The 17,713-nt window shown below is 43.4% G+C and overlaps 2 protein-coding genes across 2 annotated transcripts; one reads left to right on the plus strand and one right to left on the minus strand.

The window, feature by feature from the left end:
* The first annotated feature begins 1,895 nt into the window (after positions 1-1,895).
* Positions 1,896-13,657, plus strand: LOC136445070 (collagen alpha-1(I) chain-like). The gene is made up of 8 exons (XM_066442925.1): positions 1,896-1,967; positions 2,382-3,038; positions 3,211-3,439; positions 3,874-4,046; positions 9,799-10,398; positions 10,821-11,025; positions 11,566-11,741; positions 12,258-13,657. The coding sequence occupies exons 1-8, from the start codon at positions 1,910-1,912 to the stop codon at positions 12,266-12,268; spliced, it is 2,109 nt and encodes a 702-aa protein (XP_066299022.1). The 5' UTR covers positions 1,896-1,909; the 3' UTR covers positions 12,269-13,657.
* A 779-nt stretch (positions 13,658-14,436) lies between these two features.
* On the minus strand, positions 14,437-16,657 carry LOC136445074 (collagen alpha-1(II) chain-like). Its single transcript, XM_066442929.1, has 4 exons — positions 16,615-16,657; positions 16,010-16,132; positions 15,412-15,486; positions 14,437-15,212 (listed from the first exon to the last, which is right to left on the minus strand). Exons 1-4 carry the CDS (start codon positions 16,655-16,657, stop codon positions 14,551-14,553), a joined length of 903 nt encoding a protein of 300 aa, XP_066299026.1. The 3' UTR covers positions 14,437-14,550.
* Positions 16,658-17,713: the final 1,056 nt, after the last annotated feature.

Here is a 17,713-nt window from a genome sequence, read left to right on the forward strand (position 1 = left end):
CACACATACATAATAATGATCGAAAAATATTCACAACGTATGACTTGCGTATATTATAGTGTAGTTTCGTTCATACCCAAAACTATCATGCCTACTGGGCCGTATTGTGCGTATGCCGGCGTACATAAAACTTACACAAATCGATCGAGATGCATGTGAGACGCCTATTGTGCGCACGGCGGCGTATGGAAAAAAATTCAATGCGCGACTCACACGCAACGGGTATTCGCACAAGTGTGACAGAGGCTTTAGACTGTGATACTCGTACCGCGACATGCGTATGTGTGTAAACATGTCTTTGTTCTGACCTGCACTTATTGCAGTTGGGCAAAAATGTACAATAAAGGTCTTCATTCATCATTCGACAAACTGACGAAAAGTAGTGGATGCTACTTGAAACGTCTGACCGTTTCCAAGATCATATCCAGTTGCTTGAGTAACTGTTATTTTGCGTATCGTATTACCTGGATGTCTAACCTTTATCGGCGTTTTTACAAGTTGTCTATGTCATTATTTATTCTCCAGGCGCCTCACCCACTTTGCAATCTCAGTCTGACTGGAGATCTCTTGCGGACAGGGGTGCAAATACAATCAACACCATGTACATCTCTAGTGCGGGTAGAGCATTATTGATAAGTTCAGAGTAATTTCATAATTTTATAATGAAAAGTTTAACCTCTTAGTAATTGTATTTCTTTATTGGTTTAGTTCATAGGGGAAGGGCTTTGGGATCGGTCTCATTTTGAATGAAAACGGTCTCATTTTGAATGTATTTAATATGACTAGTTTAGTTATGTTACTTATCTATGTATTTGTCTATATATTCATTATTTATCATATGGTTGATTTTTCAAGGGGCGAAGTTAGATTATATTTCATCTTTTCAAGATTGGGCACAGGCAAGCGAAAGAAATACGCGTATTTTGTTTCAAGATCTCAAACACTGTATTGAGCTTGTATTTAGTTATTATTTTCGTTTGGGATATGCAGTGTTATAAAATACGTTACATGCAAAAGCTGTGTAGTGTTTGCAATGAATATTCTTTTAAGAAATGTATTTTTGCTTTGCCAAACAGCAACCTATGATCCAAGCACTTACAACAAGACCGACTGGTCTCGCCTGTGCAAGAAAATATGGTTGACTATTGGGGGCCTGGTTCTTGCAGGCATTGCCATTGTACTTCCTTTTCTAGCAGGTCGGTCAGTAATTACAGTACAAAGTTTATTGCAAGTACATGCCTAGCGCCTGAGGGCTAATTGTAAGAATAAACAGCACAAATAATGGAGACAAATACAATGATATTAAGGGCTATATCTAATGTTATGCTACATTCTAAAATGTACATGGTGCTAGTTTTGTTAGGTTTGACTTCTTCTTTAGAGGCAGTAGAAGACGAATTTACCCACTTAATTTATAATTACAATTGATACAGTAAATTTGGCCTTTTGTTCGCGGGGACATGATTTTGCAGTATGAGGGAAAAGTTGTGTCTTGAGTTCGTGGTTGGAACAATTCTTCGGAACAAAGGTAAGGTAATGAAAACATATGTTCGTGGTGTCGTGATTTTGCCATGGAGAGATCACCCTAAAAACTGCGAGAATACGGTAAAACCACCGCGAACATAATACAGTGAATGATGCTACTGTATCTCTCTCATTCTCTCTCTCTCTCTATATATATATATAGAGAGAGAGAGAGATAGATAGATATAGATATATAGATATATAGAGAATTATGTATAGATAAATAGATAGATATATATATACATATATAGCACAGAAAGCTAAAATTTATTTTCAATAACCATAGTACATATTTGACAAAACAATCCGCTTCAATTGTGCAGTATTAAAATAGCAAGCTTAATTTTCTTTCTCTCTCTCCAATACAGTGTATAATGCAGTTAACATGACCATCCTCTCTGAGGAGATTCACAAGCTTGCAGCACGACTGACCCAGTTGGAACGTAAGTAGCTATAGTTCGGCTCAGAACCAAGTGGTCCCGGGGTTGAATCCTGTCATTTCAAGTCACCGTCTGTGTGCCCTTGGGAAAGGCATTTACACGACTTTCCTCACTCCACCCAGGTGTGAATGGGCACCTGACTTCGGTTGGAACCGAATGGCAGCCGCTCAGACCCTTGCGACAGTTCCACAAAATACAAGTGTGGAGCAAATATGTATCTGTTGCCCATGTATATTATGTGATTGGGAACCCTGCACCAATTCAGCACTAAAAAGGCTGTCATTCCACGGGTAATTTCTGACCAATAAAAAAAACATTAAGTGGTGTGTCCTACCGTCTTAGAGAAAATATTTCTTGACTTTACACCATTCATCGACTGATTTGTAATTAAAATTTCTCTGATAACTTTCATTCCAGGCACCGATTTCAGGGGGCCCATAGGGCCAGCTACTCCCGGGCCCCCTGGACCGCCAGGACCGCCAGCTGGCTCTGGGCCTGCGGGGCCTCCTGGGCCACCCGGACCTCCGGGAGTAAATGGGCCCATGGGACCGACTGGTCCTGGGTCTGTGGGGCCTCCTGGGCCACTAGGACCTCCGGGAGTAAAGGGACCCATGGGGCCGACGTGCACTGGGTCTGCCGGGCCTCCTGGGCCACCCAGACCTCCGGGAGTAAAGGGACCCACTGGGCCGGCTTGCCCCGGGCCTCGCGGACCCCCCGGACCGCCAGGACTGAAGGGGCCCATGGGGCCAGCTGGGTTTGCCGGGTCTACTGGACCCCCAGGAGAAAAGGGACCCATGGGTCCCGCTGGCCGTGTATCTGCAGGCCCCCCTGGGCCACCGGGTCCACCAGGGGAAAAGGGGCCCATAGGCCCGGTCATTCCTGGGCCGCCTGGACCTTCGGGAGAAAGGGGACCTATTGGGCCAGCTGGCCTAAAGGGGAAGGTGAGTAAACCTGGCCCCCCTGGGGAGAGGGGACGCATGGGGCCAGCTGGCGTTACCGGTCCTCATGGACCTCCAGGAATGACGGGTCCCGTTGGGCCGTCTAGTCCTGCCATACCGTTCAAGAGGAATGAAGGTTAGGTTCTTTTTTCATTGCTTCAATAAGACGTGTATTTTCATGCAAAAAGGTAAAAAGGTAAAGGTAGTTCCAAAAGTTTTAACCGTTTTCCTCCGTCCCTTGAGGTGTTGATGAGACCAGGATCGACTGTAAATCATGTCTAAAAATGTCGTGAATGCACCTTTTCCAGTATCTTGCCCCGGAGGATATTGGGATGAGGAAGGGATCTGCTACAAGATGTTTCACTCGTCCCCTGTGGACTTCAACAAAGCGGCCGAAACCTGTCGTTTGGACGTGCGCGGCGGTACCCTCGCCATGCCCCGAGACGCCGCGTCCAACCGCGCCCTGATGAGCATGGCCCGAGAATTGGCCGAGGCTGACATTTACTGGATCGGCCTGCATGACCGGCGCAGAGAGGGGTATGTAACGGTGGGGTTAAAGCGCCTCCAACTGTCTAAATGGTCTTGATCTTTTAGCCTAGTGGTTAAGGTGTGCGTGCCTGTGATCTGGATGCCCGGTATCGGCGTACCCTGGAATCCAGAGCAATTGTACCGAGCTTCCCCGGACCTACACCGGCCCGCGCCCGGAGTTTCCCCGGACCTACCCTCCCGCTGTCCCGACAACGTACCCCGCCCCACTTACCGCTAGCCAAACAAGCTCCGCTCGTGTACGGCTAGCGATCTTGTGGGCTGTAGCGGGAAGTGGGGCGGGGTAGTTTGTCGGGGCCAGCGGGAGGGTAGGTCCGGGTAAGGTCGGGGCGCGGGCCTGTACAATTGCTCTGGATTCCAGGGTAGTTTCGGCGCGGGTTCTGGATTCCGGGGTCCAAGAGACCGTTCTACTCGCTTTGTTTCAGGTACTATGAGTGGATAGATGGCACTCCTCTCGGGAGCTACACTCTGTGGGGTGATGGACAGCCAGATAACTACAATGATGAGGATTGTGTCGAATATATTGTGGACAATCAAGATCATTGGAACGACCTGCCATGCGGCCGCCGCCTGTGCTTCATTTGCCAGGTCATCCCAGGTACGTTTCATGTACATGTAGCCTGGACCGGATCGCTCGCCGAATTGACAAACTTGTTCAAATCGTCTACTCTCCAAGCAGAGGAGGGGTTCCGGCTGGTTTTTGACGTGTTTTTAAGGCGTTTTTGTCGGAACTTCTACTTTGTCATTCTGAAGAGACACTGATGAAAGACCGCGGATGCTGTCTGAAACGTCTGACAGTTTCGAAATTTTATCCAGTTGCTTGAGTAACTATTTTTGGCGGACAAAGTAGAAAGCCCGACAAAAACGCGTAAAACACACGTCAAAAACCAGCCGGAACCCCTCCTCTGCTTGGAGAGTACAAATGGTCCAATAGGAATATTTGGTAGGGTGACCTAGCTTGACTTGAAGAACAATTCATTTGGTAGCAAATGGCAACTATATGACCTGGTAACTCCTCAAACTTGTTTATACAATATCTGATATTTTGCCATATTTTACATTAACTAACATGTTAACATGATCAACCGGTGTGATGGCCTTATGGGTAGAGTGTTCGCATTGCACACGTACGGTAGGTCGTGAGTTCGATCCCAGGCCGGGTCATACTAAAGACTCTAAATATGGTACAGACTGCTTGCCCTTCTTAGCATTTGGGGAAAGAGTATGGAAGTTGGACACACACATCACTACCAGCGGACTAGCCCCCTGTGATAGAGACGTGCACAACGTAACAGAAACGTTGTGTGGCCCAAGGGCTGCGAATCGGAGATGGGCGCCATAGCGTAGGTTCCACCAAGTGGTGTCGCATGTAAATGGGACAGCTACTCTTCCATGAGTAACCAATTCACACAGAAACAAAATGGACAGCATAACATAACATAACATAGCATACAACAACATCTCATAACTACAAGTACCAACAATCCTCAGATCAGATCAGCAATGCAGTCACCATTGAACTTGTCAACCACAGTGACGATGGTTATTCCATTTTTTTTCTCTCACAGGACGTAACTAGGCGACAGGCCGAGCTTTGACCGTCACTGCTGAGAGGTTCCCTGACGATCGTCACAACACGACAAGGTGGGGTCAATGAACCATTTACATGAAGGGACTGAGTTGGCGAACTGGTTACTTCATGTTCCGATGAGTTTCGTAGAGGTAGAACCTGTATCAGACAAAGTGATCATCCGTGAATAGTTTCATCAGGTTGGTAAGTCACTGAATAAAAAAAAGTATTTTTACACAACCAAGAGATTTATTCCACCGACGTTTCTGTTACCTTCGTCAGGGCAATTCTGACTGGTTCCCATATCAATGCAGCACAGTTGTAGCTGCTTATACATATTAATGAGATGCAATACCAAACGCAACGTGATCAATGGGAAACGATCTCGTGATCACCATAGAAAAGTAATGTAATTATAAAAGATGTACTTATCAACTGTTAGTATTCATGTAGTATTTAAATATTAGAGCTTCAGAAATGTGAATTGGACCCAGCTGATTGCCACTGATGAACGGTTCTCCGCCGATCCTCCGTAAGGATGTGTTGCTTCGATTATATGGATGACATAAAGTGCAAAACAGGCATGTGGAAACTGAGGTAAATGGATGGACCGAGATAGCAAACTAGTCACTTCATGATGTGTTTTTTGGGGACAGAATATGTTACAAAATGATCCTTTAGCACTCACCATTTGGCACCTAACTCCCTATTGGTTACAGAGTTAGGCAACAGGGAGAAGGTTAACCTTTAGCACACTGAAGTAGCTGTGTTTGGCACCCTATTCCCTATTGGTTACAGAGTTAGGCAACAGGGAGAAGGTTAAACAATGTTTATCAATTCTTATTGTTCATGTAGTCTTTTCAAACCTTCAGAAATAGAAAGATGTACTTCAACAAAATGAATTCACATGAAAAACGTGTGTAGCTCTGGCACAATGAAGACAGCTCCATGATTGTGGCTTGAAATAAAAGTACAAAATAAGAAAAGTGTTTTTTGATGATCCTTTGACTTCTTGAGTGAAAATATGTACACAAGAGCGTGTAAATACTGAAATAAGAAATTTCTATTACAATAAATCTCTCAACATTGTCATGAAAAGCGAATCGGCCTCGCTACTACATTAGTAATAACATATAATACTAGCTATGGAAGACACATCTGAAGGTATTTGTCTTGCTGCTTTCAGCAGGCAGGTAGGCAGGCTTTTGGGGTCATTAAAATCAACTTGAATAGAGCTTTGCAGAAATGTAGAAAAATGTACTATGCTTGACCGTTTTCTACTGACTATGAGCAAGACTATGACTTTAAATTCATATTTAAAGCTACACTGTTTTTCGTTGTTGCATCAGGTAAAAATAATAACGTTTTATTGCCTACATTAATGCACGCAGATGTCGGAGAAAAACAATTTTCACAAAGAAATGTCAATAGATTCGCTCATTGGTGGCGACGATGTGTGATCTTTGCGAAAACTTGTTTTTTCAATATATGTAGACTTATAAATGCAGACATTAAAGCATATTCTTTTCATCTAACGCAATAAGCCTTGAATGCATTGCTTTGAAGCTTGTATCCAATGACTAGCAAAACGATTTAAGTATTCGATATGATTTGTCTCGACTGTATAAAGCTAAAGGGTGAGAATATTACTCTCCAAGCAGAGGAGGGGTACCGGCTGGTTTTTGACGTGTTTTCGGCGTCTTTGTCGGGCTTTCTATTTTGTCTTTTTTTGTCTCTTCAAACGTGAGTATGAGCATATAGCAATTCATGTTGTTATTTTGGAATGTTTTTGTTTTGTTTATCAGTTTCTCGTATTTCTGTGTTTATGTTATTCTATTTATAGTATTCTGTACAGGGCACGCCTGTAAAGCAGTGAGTTAAGCACTGAGCGCGCCTACCCCGTATAAATGAATAATTTCATAGATAAATAATTCAATGAGGGCTGCTTTCATCGTTTTCTTTCATTTTCGTGAAGAAAATGAAAACATTTCATTTGGGTCCCAGGATCCGATCAAAACAAGCAACGCATTGCGTGCTGTAGGATCTGTTTCTGATTTTGGAAACCTGACAAGCAAGTAGCATCATGTCGGAAGTGAATCCACCGCCAGAGACTTCCAACGAAAGAGGTAAACATCTTAGCATCATTAGTAAGACATTTCTTTTTCTAAACTTGGCATGAAAACTTGGGAATTTTTAACTTTGGTCGATTGCATTTCCGTTCTTTCTCTGCCAATTTCAATGTATTAATCTGTTAACAGATCTGTATACCCAGGCATTACATGAGTGCTCTTGTTTTTTCAAAGGACTCGGGTGTTTGAGGGGGGGGGGGTGTTGGGCACAATTCATGTTTCATCTTTGCTGGAAATAAATTTGTTATTCCAGCATTTTGAACAATTCTATTGTTTCTTTATTTTGTAAACCTCTGTGTCCGATCACTTTGTCAACATTAGGCATTTTGAGTCAAATTACTGGAGTAAGATAGAGTGATTATCGTAAAATAATACAAAACTATTTTATCTTTGTATCTATCTTTTTTTCTTTTCTTGTTTGGATAATATGTAGTTTTGTGTATGTTTTATACAAAAGCTGTACATTTTTTCTTTTGCGGTAAACGTTTTTTTTTAAATACATTTCTTTTTGGTTTGGTCAAACAGAAACCTCTGACAAAGCCAATGATCCAAACGCTAACAACACGGCCGACTGGTCCCGCCTGTGCAGGAGGTTCTGGTTACCCGTTGGCAGCATGGTCGTCGCTATCATTGCCATTGTACTTCCTTTTGTTGTAGGTCAGTTTTGAAATTGATGCTTATTCATATAGGAAAAGAAAGTGATTTTGAACCAGTTTAGCTTAAATGAACTCACTGAACAGATGACCTAGTCTTCCACTGGTCGTGACAGGAAGACAGACGTTATATGCAGTATTTACAGGTTCATTGTACCGCGTACCGGGGAAATTCTCCTAGCTCTTTTTGACAAGCACAATGAACAGTGGACCACGGCTTAACGTCCCGACCTAAGGACTGCGGCCCTTTCCGGCAGCGTGCATGTCGGGTGAGCGACACAGCTGGGATCGAACCCCGGGCTTCTAGTTCCAGAGGCAAGATCGCTAACCATTGGACTACGCACTCTACCATATAATACTGTGCAGCACAGCAAGCTCGAATTTCGTTCTTTTCAATAATGATGATATCTTATTTGAAATTCCGGTTCAATTTTACAGTATTGATAACATAGAAAGCTTAGCCTGGGTGCCATCCGATTACTAAAGGCGCTAACCCGAAGAAATAGATTTTATTCAGAGGTAGCGAGTGTAGGAGCCCCGGTAGTAATCGGATGGCACCCAGGCTATAGCTATAGCAAACTTAATTTTCTTTCTGTTTCTCTCTTTCTTTCGATACAGTCAACATGACCGTCCTTTCTGAGGAGATTCACAAGCTCACTGTGCGGGTGACCGAGATAGAACGTAAGTATTGTCTCCTATCATTTCTGTTCAATTCTTATAGGGCATAAGACACCAATGACATCAAAATTAAGAAAATAACTTTATTTTTACAAGCAAACAAAATATATATTGTCATGTCCTTTAATTGAATGTTATCACGGAAATTAAGCACTGTTTGCTCATCAAATAATGTTTTCACAAACCGTGGTGTAAGGTTCCGAATCGGCTGCCGCGTTCATTGTGACGTCGTGAGTGGGCATTAGTCACTGATAAATGTAATCACCTGGTGAGAAGATCAGATAAGAAAAAAGAGCTGGATCCATGGAAGTATGGTTTCTGATGGTTCAATGTCAGATACCATCAGAAGGGTGTGTATTTGTTTTAAACGTTTATATTCTTTGAATGATGCTTCTCCTATTTCAGATAATAAGAAAATGTTGTATTTTGGTGTCTTATGCACTTTAAACCTTAAATGTCTTCAGGGTAAGATCATGGTATATCACCCCGTAAGGGGCGGTATAACCCCGTCGTAGCGAAAGCTCGTCGACCTACTATACTATACTACTAAGATCATGGCGACAAAACTAAAAATAATCTGGATAATGATATTTCCGTGTTATGACGATGTTTAACACAATTAGCATCGTAATTTCATATTTCCAAAGCTTGCGTATTGGTAGCGGATTCACAGTTAACTGAGAGACCCCGGTTCGAATCTGGGAAATGGTATCCCTGCACTACATGTATATACTAACCTCCTTGCTTTCACAAAAGGACGTAGAATGGGGGTCCCGTGTTCGAAGGTGCCTCGAGTACGTTACATTCTTACAACAGCCTCGTTACTCAGATTGGCACTGCAAGGCCACAGCAAGTAAATTTTATGGATGACATCCTCCGCATACTCCAAAACTAATGAGATAGGACGAAAAAAAAGCAAAGCGGGCAAAAAAAAAAAAGATTCCTATATTTCCAACTTTTGAGATTATAAATCTTGTTAAACAAAAATTGAGGCGACAAAATATGACCAACAGGTCTTTTATTCCTGTATTTAACTAATGAGGTTTCATATATAATATAAAACCTCCTTGATTCAACAGTAAACATGTCGTTGTAGATGTGTATACATCTCAATAGATTAACTACAACAATTGCAGAAAAGAGCTTGTTGTACCATCACCTGAGGCAACTACAATGGGTATTCATATGCGATGAAACACCTTAGACTGTCAAAGTTTGAGCGCGCTGATGTCATCCATAAAAATTACTTGCTGTGGCCTAACAATACAACTTGGAGAATAATACAACAAGGCGAATCAATGATCGGACTAATTTCTTCAGGTATTTCAGGAACCTATTTCGTGGGGCCCATTGGGCAAGCTATTCCTGGGCCTCCTGGACCTACAGCTGGCCCTCGGTCTGCCGGGCCCCCTGGGCCTCCTGGACCTATAGCTGGCCCTCGGTCTGTCGGGCCCCCTGGGCCTCCGGGACCTCCTGGCCCTCGGCCTGCCGGGCCCCCTGGGCCTCCGGGACCTCCTGGCCCTCGGTCTGCCGGGCCCCCTGGGCCTCCGGGACCTCCTGGCCCTCGGTCTGCCGGGCCCCCTGGGCCTCCTGGACCTACAGCTGGCCCTCGGTCTGCCGGGCCCCCTGGGCCTCCGGGACCTCCTGGCCCTCGGTCTGCCGGCCCCCCTGGGCCTCCTGGACCTCCCGGAGAAAAGGGATCAGCTACTCGTGGACCTGCCGGACCTCCGGGAGAAGAGGGGCCTAAGGGGTCGGTAGGCCTAAAGGGAAATGTTGTCAAACCTGGGCCCCCTGGAGAAAAGGGACCCAAGGGGCCAGCTGGCCCTGGGTCTTCTGGACCTCCTGGACCTCCTGGGCCCCCAGGAAAACCGGGTCCCGTTGGACCGCCTGGTCCGGCAGTGCCGCACAAGTTGAATGAAGGTAAGGGTTATATTCCTCCGGTCAAAACCACATTAAAACAATCCCGTCCAATTCTACATAGTTATAAAATCATCTTGTCTTGAGCAACCACCCCCAATCCTCAACCAATACGGCTCCGAATCTGGCTTTAAGAGACTCTTGAAGTAAAGGAACTGACCTGTTTTCGCTCCACAATATGTTGTATGTTGTACCATGTATATGTTGTACAATATATATGTAATGCTTTTTGTTGATAGAGTTATTAGGACTTCTTGCCTCGTGACCTCAATGAAAAGCGGATTTGAGCTTCTCATGAATAAACAAACAAACAAACAAACAACCATTTCACTCAGTCCCTCGCGTGGTTATCATTTGATTTATGGAGATTAAGTTTGATTGTCTGTCATGTCTAATAATGGCGTGGACGTATCTTTTGGATCCAGTGTCTTGCCCAGGAGGTTACTGGAATGGGAACGGCATCTGCTACAAGATCTTTAACTCCCGTTTGGGCTTCAACCAAGCGGTCGAGACTTGTCGTCGACACGGCGGTACCCTCGTCATGCCCCGAGACCCCATGGCTAACCTCCTCCTAAGCTGGGTCCTCCCCGACTCCCACTGGATTGGTCTGCACGATCAGAACAGAGAGGGGTATGTAACAAATTAACAGTGGGGTTCAAGCGCCTCCAACTGACCAGTCTAACTGGTCTAGACCTTTTAGCCTAGTGGTCAAGGCGTGCGTGCCTGTGATCTGGCTGCCCGGGTTCGGCGCGGGTTCGAATCCCGGGGGCCAGAAGACTGTTCTACTCGCTTCTTTGTTTCACTGGTTCCCACACCGACCCTGTGAGCCTGGCAAAATGTGTGCCGCACAGGGATATCGAACTCGAAGATTCGAGGACGATTGGAGGACGAATCTTAAAAAGAAAAGGTAGAGTAGTGTAACAGTGGGGTTCAAGCGCCTCCAACTGACCAGTCTAACTGGTCTCGACCTACTGGTTAAGGCGTGCGTGCCTACTGGTGCGTACCTACTGGTTTTAGCCTACTGGTTAAGGCGTGCGTGCCTACTGGTGCGTGCCTACTGGTTTTAGCCTACTGGTTAAGGCGTGCGTGCCTGTGATCTGGCTGCCCGGTTTCGGCGCGGGTTCGAATCCCGGGGGCCAGGAGACTGTTCTACTCGCTTCTTTGTTTCAGGTACTTCAAGTGGATAGATGGCACTCCTCTCGGGAGCTACAACCGGTGGAGTTCGGGAAACCCGGATAACGCCGATGGTGACGAGGATTGTGTCCATTTCACTGACTGGAAAGAACACCGTTGGAACGACCTCCAGTGTAACAACCGCCTGCGTTTCATATGCCAGGTTATCCCAGGTACGTTTCACGTTTCACCAACCTCCCATCGACTTGTTAGAATCAGTCAAAATAGGGATACGACTGAGCTTGTCGTAGATTCATTTATTTATTTATTCATTGGTTTGGCTGTTCAACACAAACAACCAGGGCAGCCAAACTAGCCGGCTAGCCCTGTTGACAAGGACAAGACAGTACATTGGAATTTCGACACGGACAGTATAACAAACTATAACAATCACTGCACGAAATGGCCTCGTATCCCGGCGTATACGTACAGGGATTCCTCCGGAAATATTCCATATCCCGGTGCGGATTTAGCGTATCCGATAAAATTAACGGATACGCTAAATCCGCACCGGGATATGGAATATTTCCGAAGGAATCCCTGTACGTATACGCCGGGATACGAGGCCATTTCGTGCAGTGAATATTTAAGTACATGTACATAAAAACAATTGTATATAAATGATTCAAAACAATGTCTATAATGGTATTCCTTAAATTCATGATGGCAATCCCATTTATCCCTCATAGGACGTACCTAGGCGACTGGCTGACCTCTGACCGCCACTACTTAACGGTTCTCCGACGATCCTAGCTCAGTAAAAGACGAAAAACGGCAAATGTAAGCTGGGGTAAAGGAAGGGAGCAAGTAAGCAAACTGGTTTCTTCAAGTTCTGATAGTGATCTGATTTTGCTGGGGTAGGAATTGATTCGAAGCGTTTCATGTATGATGGCCCTAACATCATGATTCAAGTGATTAAGTAGTTCTATCATTCTGTTACGCAATAGAATAGAATTAAGTGATAAAAATGCTTAAAAGCAATGTAGCAATGTTAAGCGAAAAGGGCACGTAAAGTTGAGGTTGATGAAGGGACTAAACTAGTTACTTGATGCCTGATTAGATTTGCACTGGTAGAATCTGAATCAGAAAAATTGTACTTAATTAATATTCATTATATAACTTAGTATTTTGTAGTATTTCTAGAGGTTTTAGATGAACTGAACCTAGGTGACCGCCATGTAAAAATGCCGGTACAAGCTGAGACTAAAACTAGCCTCTACCAGGCTCCGCGCGATCGCTGGGAAAATAGTAGAAAGCGGCCAAATAGAGTCAATAGGCGATGAGCTTCACTGTATAGCGGACTACCCTTGGCATACTATTCACTCTATTTGGCCGATTTCAACTATTTTCCCAGCGATCGCACGGAGCCTGGTAGAGGCTATCATAAACAAGCTGTGATGAGCTTTGTTGGGGTAGACTCTGATTCAGACCTATAATTTTATGGGAGATGACCATGTCATAATAGAGCGACTTAGCAATAGAAGATACACTAATTAACAGTGTGAATCAACAATTGATATTTGTATAGTAATTTTAGAGCTGTAGAAATGTGAACTGAACCTAGGCGACTGCAAAACAATCTTCAGCAAAACGATTCAGAGCAATACTCGAAAACAGGCAGATGAAAGCTGGGGTTAAATGAGGGACCAAGCCAGCAAGTTGGTTACCTCACGTTTATACATATTTATTTATTCATTTATCAATCTTTAGGGTAGTCCCTTCAGTTAACAAGTAACTGATTTCCAAGGGAGCCCTATATATGATGAGCTAGCCAAACGTAAGTCTACAAAATTCAACATGATTAATGAACTCTAACGGAATGTAGTCTTCAACGAAAATAAATATGCACCATTTCAATGTTACAACAAGGTCTTGTTAGATGTACAGAAGTGATTTATACATATTTGTGCTAGTAAGCATGTATCTACATGTTGAAAACAATGCAATGCTAAGATTATACAACCTACGCCAATTCATGAGAAAATACTATAAACAGTAACAAAGTAATTAAAGTTATAAATGCAAGGTAAGGTTGCAGCAAAATATGTAGAAAGTTATGAACAAATAAACAAATCATCAGTGACACTAATGAACTGAGAAAAGATGTAGGTTTTCTTGTTAAAGTGGACTTAGAAAGGCTAAAGCCCCACCCCTCCCCATTAGTCAGCATATTCAAGTGGACTACGTACAGTAATTCTCTAAGACCAATATACACAGAACAAGAAAAATGCGTCTGGCCCAAACTATCTATTAATGTCCTAGTTTTACACCTAACATATTTCATTTCTATAAGGATATACATAGTTGGGGCCTTTTCTATTTCTGTATTATTCTCGTTTTTTATTTCATCCACTTTCTTGCGTTCTTGTCTCAACCGAAGGCATTATTAGATACTTGTTGCCAGACACAATAAGACAAATTTCAGACAGTTGCTTACAAACAGGTCTTACTTTATTGGCTTCTACAATATCGGGCAAATGCACATGTTCAGTTTTCATCCAGGCTTGTTTAACTGTTGCAGATCAGACTCTTTTCTTATATAGACATGAGTATAAAACATATCACAAAGATTTTATACTTAAATGACATAATGCTTTGGCTAAAGGAAAGCTAAAAAAAAAAATTGAAAATCCTACTATGCTGTACTTAATATGTTCCAAAGTCAAGTTCCTATTTCAAGTTGTTTCACATAAGTCCGTCATAGTTCTTGGATTTTTCACCGTTTGCAACTTATGCCGTGTTATGCTGAATTCAATCATCAGGTGTCAGTGTTCAGTGTACCATAATTATCAGGTGAGAAGGCGTCAGCACGGCGTAAATTGCAAACGATGGAAGGTCCCAAAACTATGACGGACCTGTGTGAAACAACCTGAAGTAAGAACTTGACTTTGGAATATATTAAGCATAGCATAGTAGGATTTTCAATTTTCTGTGTAGCTTTCCTTTAATGATTGCTCATCACTGCAAATCGTACAATTACATTTACGTGGACCAGAATTTGTCCTTCCTCCTCTTTCGAGATCCAGATGGCCGAGAACGCTCGGCAGACCCACGGGAGGCAGGTTTGCCGGCCATTCCTTTGGGGCCAGTCGGCCCTTTTGGCCCCATCCTACCTGGAGCTCCAGATAAACCAGGAGGCCCAGGCATTCCAATGGGGCCAGTGGGCCCCATGGGTCCCTTCTCTCCCGGGGCTCCAGGAGGCCCGGCAGACCCAGGTTTGCCAGCATTTCCCCTGGGGCCAGCCGGCCCTATGGGACCCTTCTGCCCCTGACCTCCAGGAGGCCCGGAAGACCCAGGGGACCCAGGTGTGCCGGATTTTCCCATGGGGCCAGCCGGCCCTACGGGTCCCTTCTCTCCATGAGACCCATGCTTACCAGCATCTCCCTTCTCTCCTGGAGTACCGGGTGGTCCAGGGGGCCCGGCAGGCCCAAGGCCAGCTGGACCTATGGACCCCTTTTCTCCCTGCGGCCCTTCGGGACCGGCCGGCCCTGGAAGCCCAGGAGGCCCAACAGCTCCAGCGACTCCTATCTGGTTTCCCGGCATGATGACCTCCATCTTTCCAGAAGGTCCGGGTGCCTCTGTTGGAGTCGGTGACTTCAAAAGGCCAATTCCTCCCAAAGAGCGGTTTGGCCACACACACATTGCTGAAAGATATATTTAGTGCTTTCATTAGTTTAAGATCCCAGGAAAAACTGTGGAATAAGTTCAAGTACTAAAGAAACTGACAATTTCACAGCTTTGGGAATGATAATACTATTCAAAGAGAGAATTCAGAAAATGTGATAGACCATAAAGTCGTCTGGTGCACAATTGATATTTTATGATATCATGTCAAAAACGTACCTTCCAGCTCGTTTATTCGCAGCTCAGTCCGTGCTGTAAGCTTGCCCATGTCCGTTGAAAGAGTGCTCATCTTAACTGCAGCAATAAAAAAAGAATACTACTAATTACTCATGTTGTAGGATAACGTGTCCTAAGTGACTGCTCATTCTAAACTGATGATGGCTGCAACGCTGGCGGCCGATAGAATCCTTCTGGTTTGAAATTTGGTAATGGCATTGTGTACAATTTGAATTGATTGATAAATGAATGAATGAATGAATGAATGGATGGATGGATGAATGATTAAATGAATGAATGAATGAATGGATTGATTGATTGATTGATAAATGAATGAATAAGATGATAACGTATGAAATACTGCCACATTGGTGTCGACATCTCTCATTACTAGTATTCGCCCGGTACTCTAGGGCTAAAATGGTGCATGGGGCCTTCTCCAGAATGTCTTGAACGCCTGGATATCGGAAATGTGCATTCCCTGCTCTGGGATTACTGGTGCTGCATTAGTGGACCTATTTAGATTCACGTTGTCTTTTTTTTTTTTTTAATGCGATATAATGAGCTTAGATTAATTTCTACAAACTATGACCAAAATCACCTGCAAACAATGGCAAGAGCATGACGTTGACCACGCCGAAGAAGAGGCTTGCGGCTTTCAGGAACATCTTGCACAGGCGGAGACATTTAGTCTTCTTGTCGGCGTCTGCTGCATATGCATAGTCTGATGGGTAACGAAAAGAAATGTATCTATCATATCACAAAAGGTTTTAAATCTCAATTTGTATGATTTATGTAAGAAAACAAATTGTACGATCTGCCAGTGGGTTATATCAACAACAAAATACGTGTGACTGAGAAAAAGAAAACAGACTAATTCCGGGACGAGCAATAGCTTTATCTGCTAACAAATAATCACTTGTTTGATGAGAAAACAAATCAAGGCGAAATTCCTGATCTAAATTAAAAAAGCATTTTACCTGCTCTGGAGGCGTACATAGAGTTGGGTATTTTCGCAGCGGCGTCCGCAACTGCACTCCAATCAGACTGATCGTGTGTCGTGTGCGTGGTAGCTAGAGAAGTATTTTTAAAACTAGACAATTATTCAACTACGGCTTACTACTATCACTGCTATCACAAATTTAAGATTCTAAGCCAAAGTCATATCATGTAAAAATATGAAGAGATGAAGCACAAACATGCTACCTTTGGCGTCGCCAGTCTGGGACTGCTGCTGCCCTCCCGACATGATGCCGCTTGTCCGGATTCTGGAGAGCAAAAACACGTCCTACACCAGGCGCGGTGTTTGTTCACTGAAACAAAGCCTGACGCCCACGTAGCAATTGCAGACAGCTTTAGTTAACGGTATTTTAAAAAAGGATTAAAGCAAAACAGATTTGATTAGAAAAATTCTGCATGTATAGCTGAAATTATTATCGGAGACAACAAAGGAAATGAGCATGAATAAATGATATATGTGCCCTTTCCAACAGGTCTCAATCACGCCCACCTTCTCTTGAGCAATTGTTGTTTTCAATAGAACAATCGTTTGACTGTTTTCAGTATTTAATTTGTCTCCAGAAAAGTCTCTATGGCTGCATGTGTAGCTAAGATAATTATCGGGTTCTTAGCGAGACAACCGATTTGCAAGGATTCTAGCATGAATAAATGATGTGTGTACCCTTTCAAACATGTCTCAATCACGCCCACCTTTCCTTGATGTGTTGTTGTTTTCAACAAATCAATCGTTTACCTGTCGAGTTAAGCATCTAAATTGTCTGTGCGCGTGCCTACATGTATTCCTCGGATTGTAATGATATATTCAACAACCTTCATCGTAGATGTTTCCACTGTCCACTTTGTTCTCATTTTGTTTACAACGCCCATTCTAATTCTATTCATTTAAACTGAATACGGTATATTTTGGGTCTGGCTCATTCTCCATTACTTACTGTAATAGTTCTTTTTCTTTGCTTTCTTTATAAACCTTAAACATTATTAGATTGGGATCAGAGGCATTCTACATTTTCACCGACTACGTCCTTCCGTTTTACTTTTTGTATACAAGTCTCATCATAAGTTTAACTGCTCTATCACATTGTACGTTCTTGTTTAAACCTATTCCGTTATTAGATAGTAGGGAGACCACTTCACTTTTGATGACAAAGTTCATAATGAGATTCAGGCAGCTACATTTAAATGCTTATTACTTTATTGGCTTTAAAATCTTGAGTACATATTTAACATTTAATGTATATTCCAGATGTAGATATTAGTTTTCAACTGGGTTAGTTTACTTTGATAT

This window comes from Branchiostoma lanceolatum, chromosome 11 (genome assembly GCF_035083965.1).
Source record: "Branchiostoma lanceolatum isolate klBraLanc5 chromosome 11, klBraLanc5.hap2, whole genome shotgun sequence".
Taxonomy (NCBI): Eukaryota; Metazoa; Chordata; class Leptocardii; order Amphioxiformes; family Branchiostomatidae; genus Branchiostoma; species Branchiostoma lanceolatum.

Excerpts from the sequence above, each read along its gene's own strand:
- LOC136445070 (XM_066442925.1), top strand. The coding sequence starts at position 1,910 with ATGACCATCCTCTCTGAGGAGATTCACAAGCTTGCAGCACGACTGACC. Across the intron at positions 3,039-3,210 it reads ACCGTTCAAGAGGAATGAAG|TATCTTGCCCCGGAGGATAT; the intron begins GTTAGGTTCTTT and ends CACCTTTTCCAG. Across the intron at positions 3,440-3,873 it reads CATGACCGGCGCAGAGAGGG|GTACTATGAGTGGATAGATG; the intron begins GTATGTAACGGT and ends GCTTTGTTTCAG.
- LOC136445074 (XM_066442929.1), bottom strand. The coding sequence starts at position 16,657 with ATGTCGGGAGGGCAGCAGCAGTCCCAGACTGGCGACGCCAAAG. Across the intron at positions 15,487-16,009 it reads GCTCTTGCCATTGTTTGCAG|TTAAGATGAGCACTCTTTCA; the intron begins GTGATTTTGGTC and ends TTATTGCTGCAG. Across the intron at positions 15,213-15,411 it reads GCGAATAAACGAGCTGGAAG|CAATGTGTGTGTGGCCAAAC; the intron begins GTACGTTTTTGA and ends TATATCTTTCAG.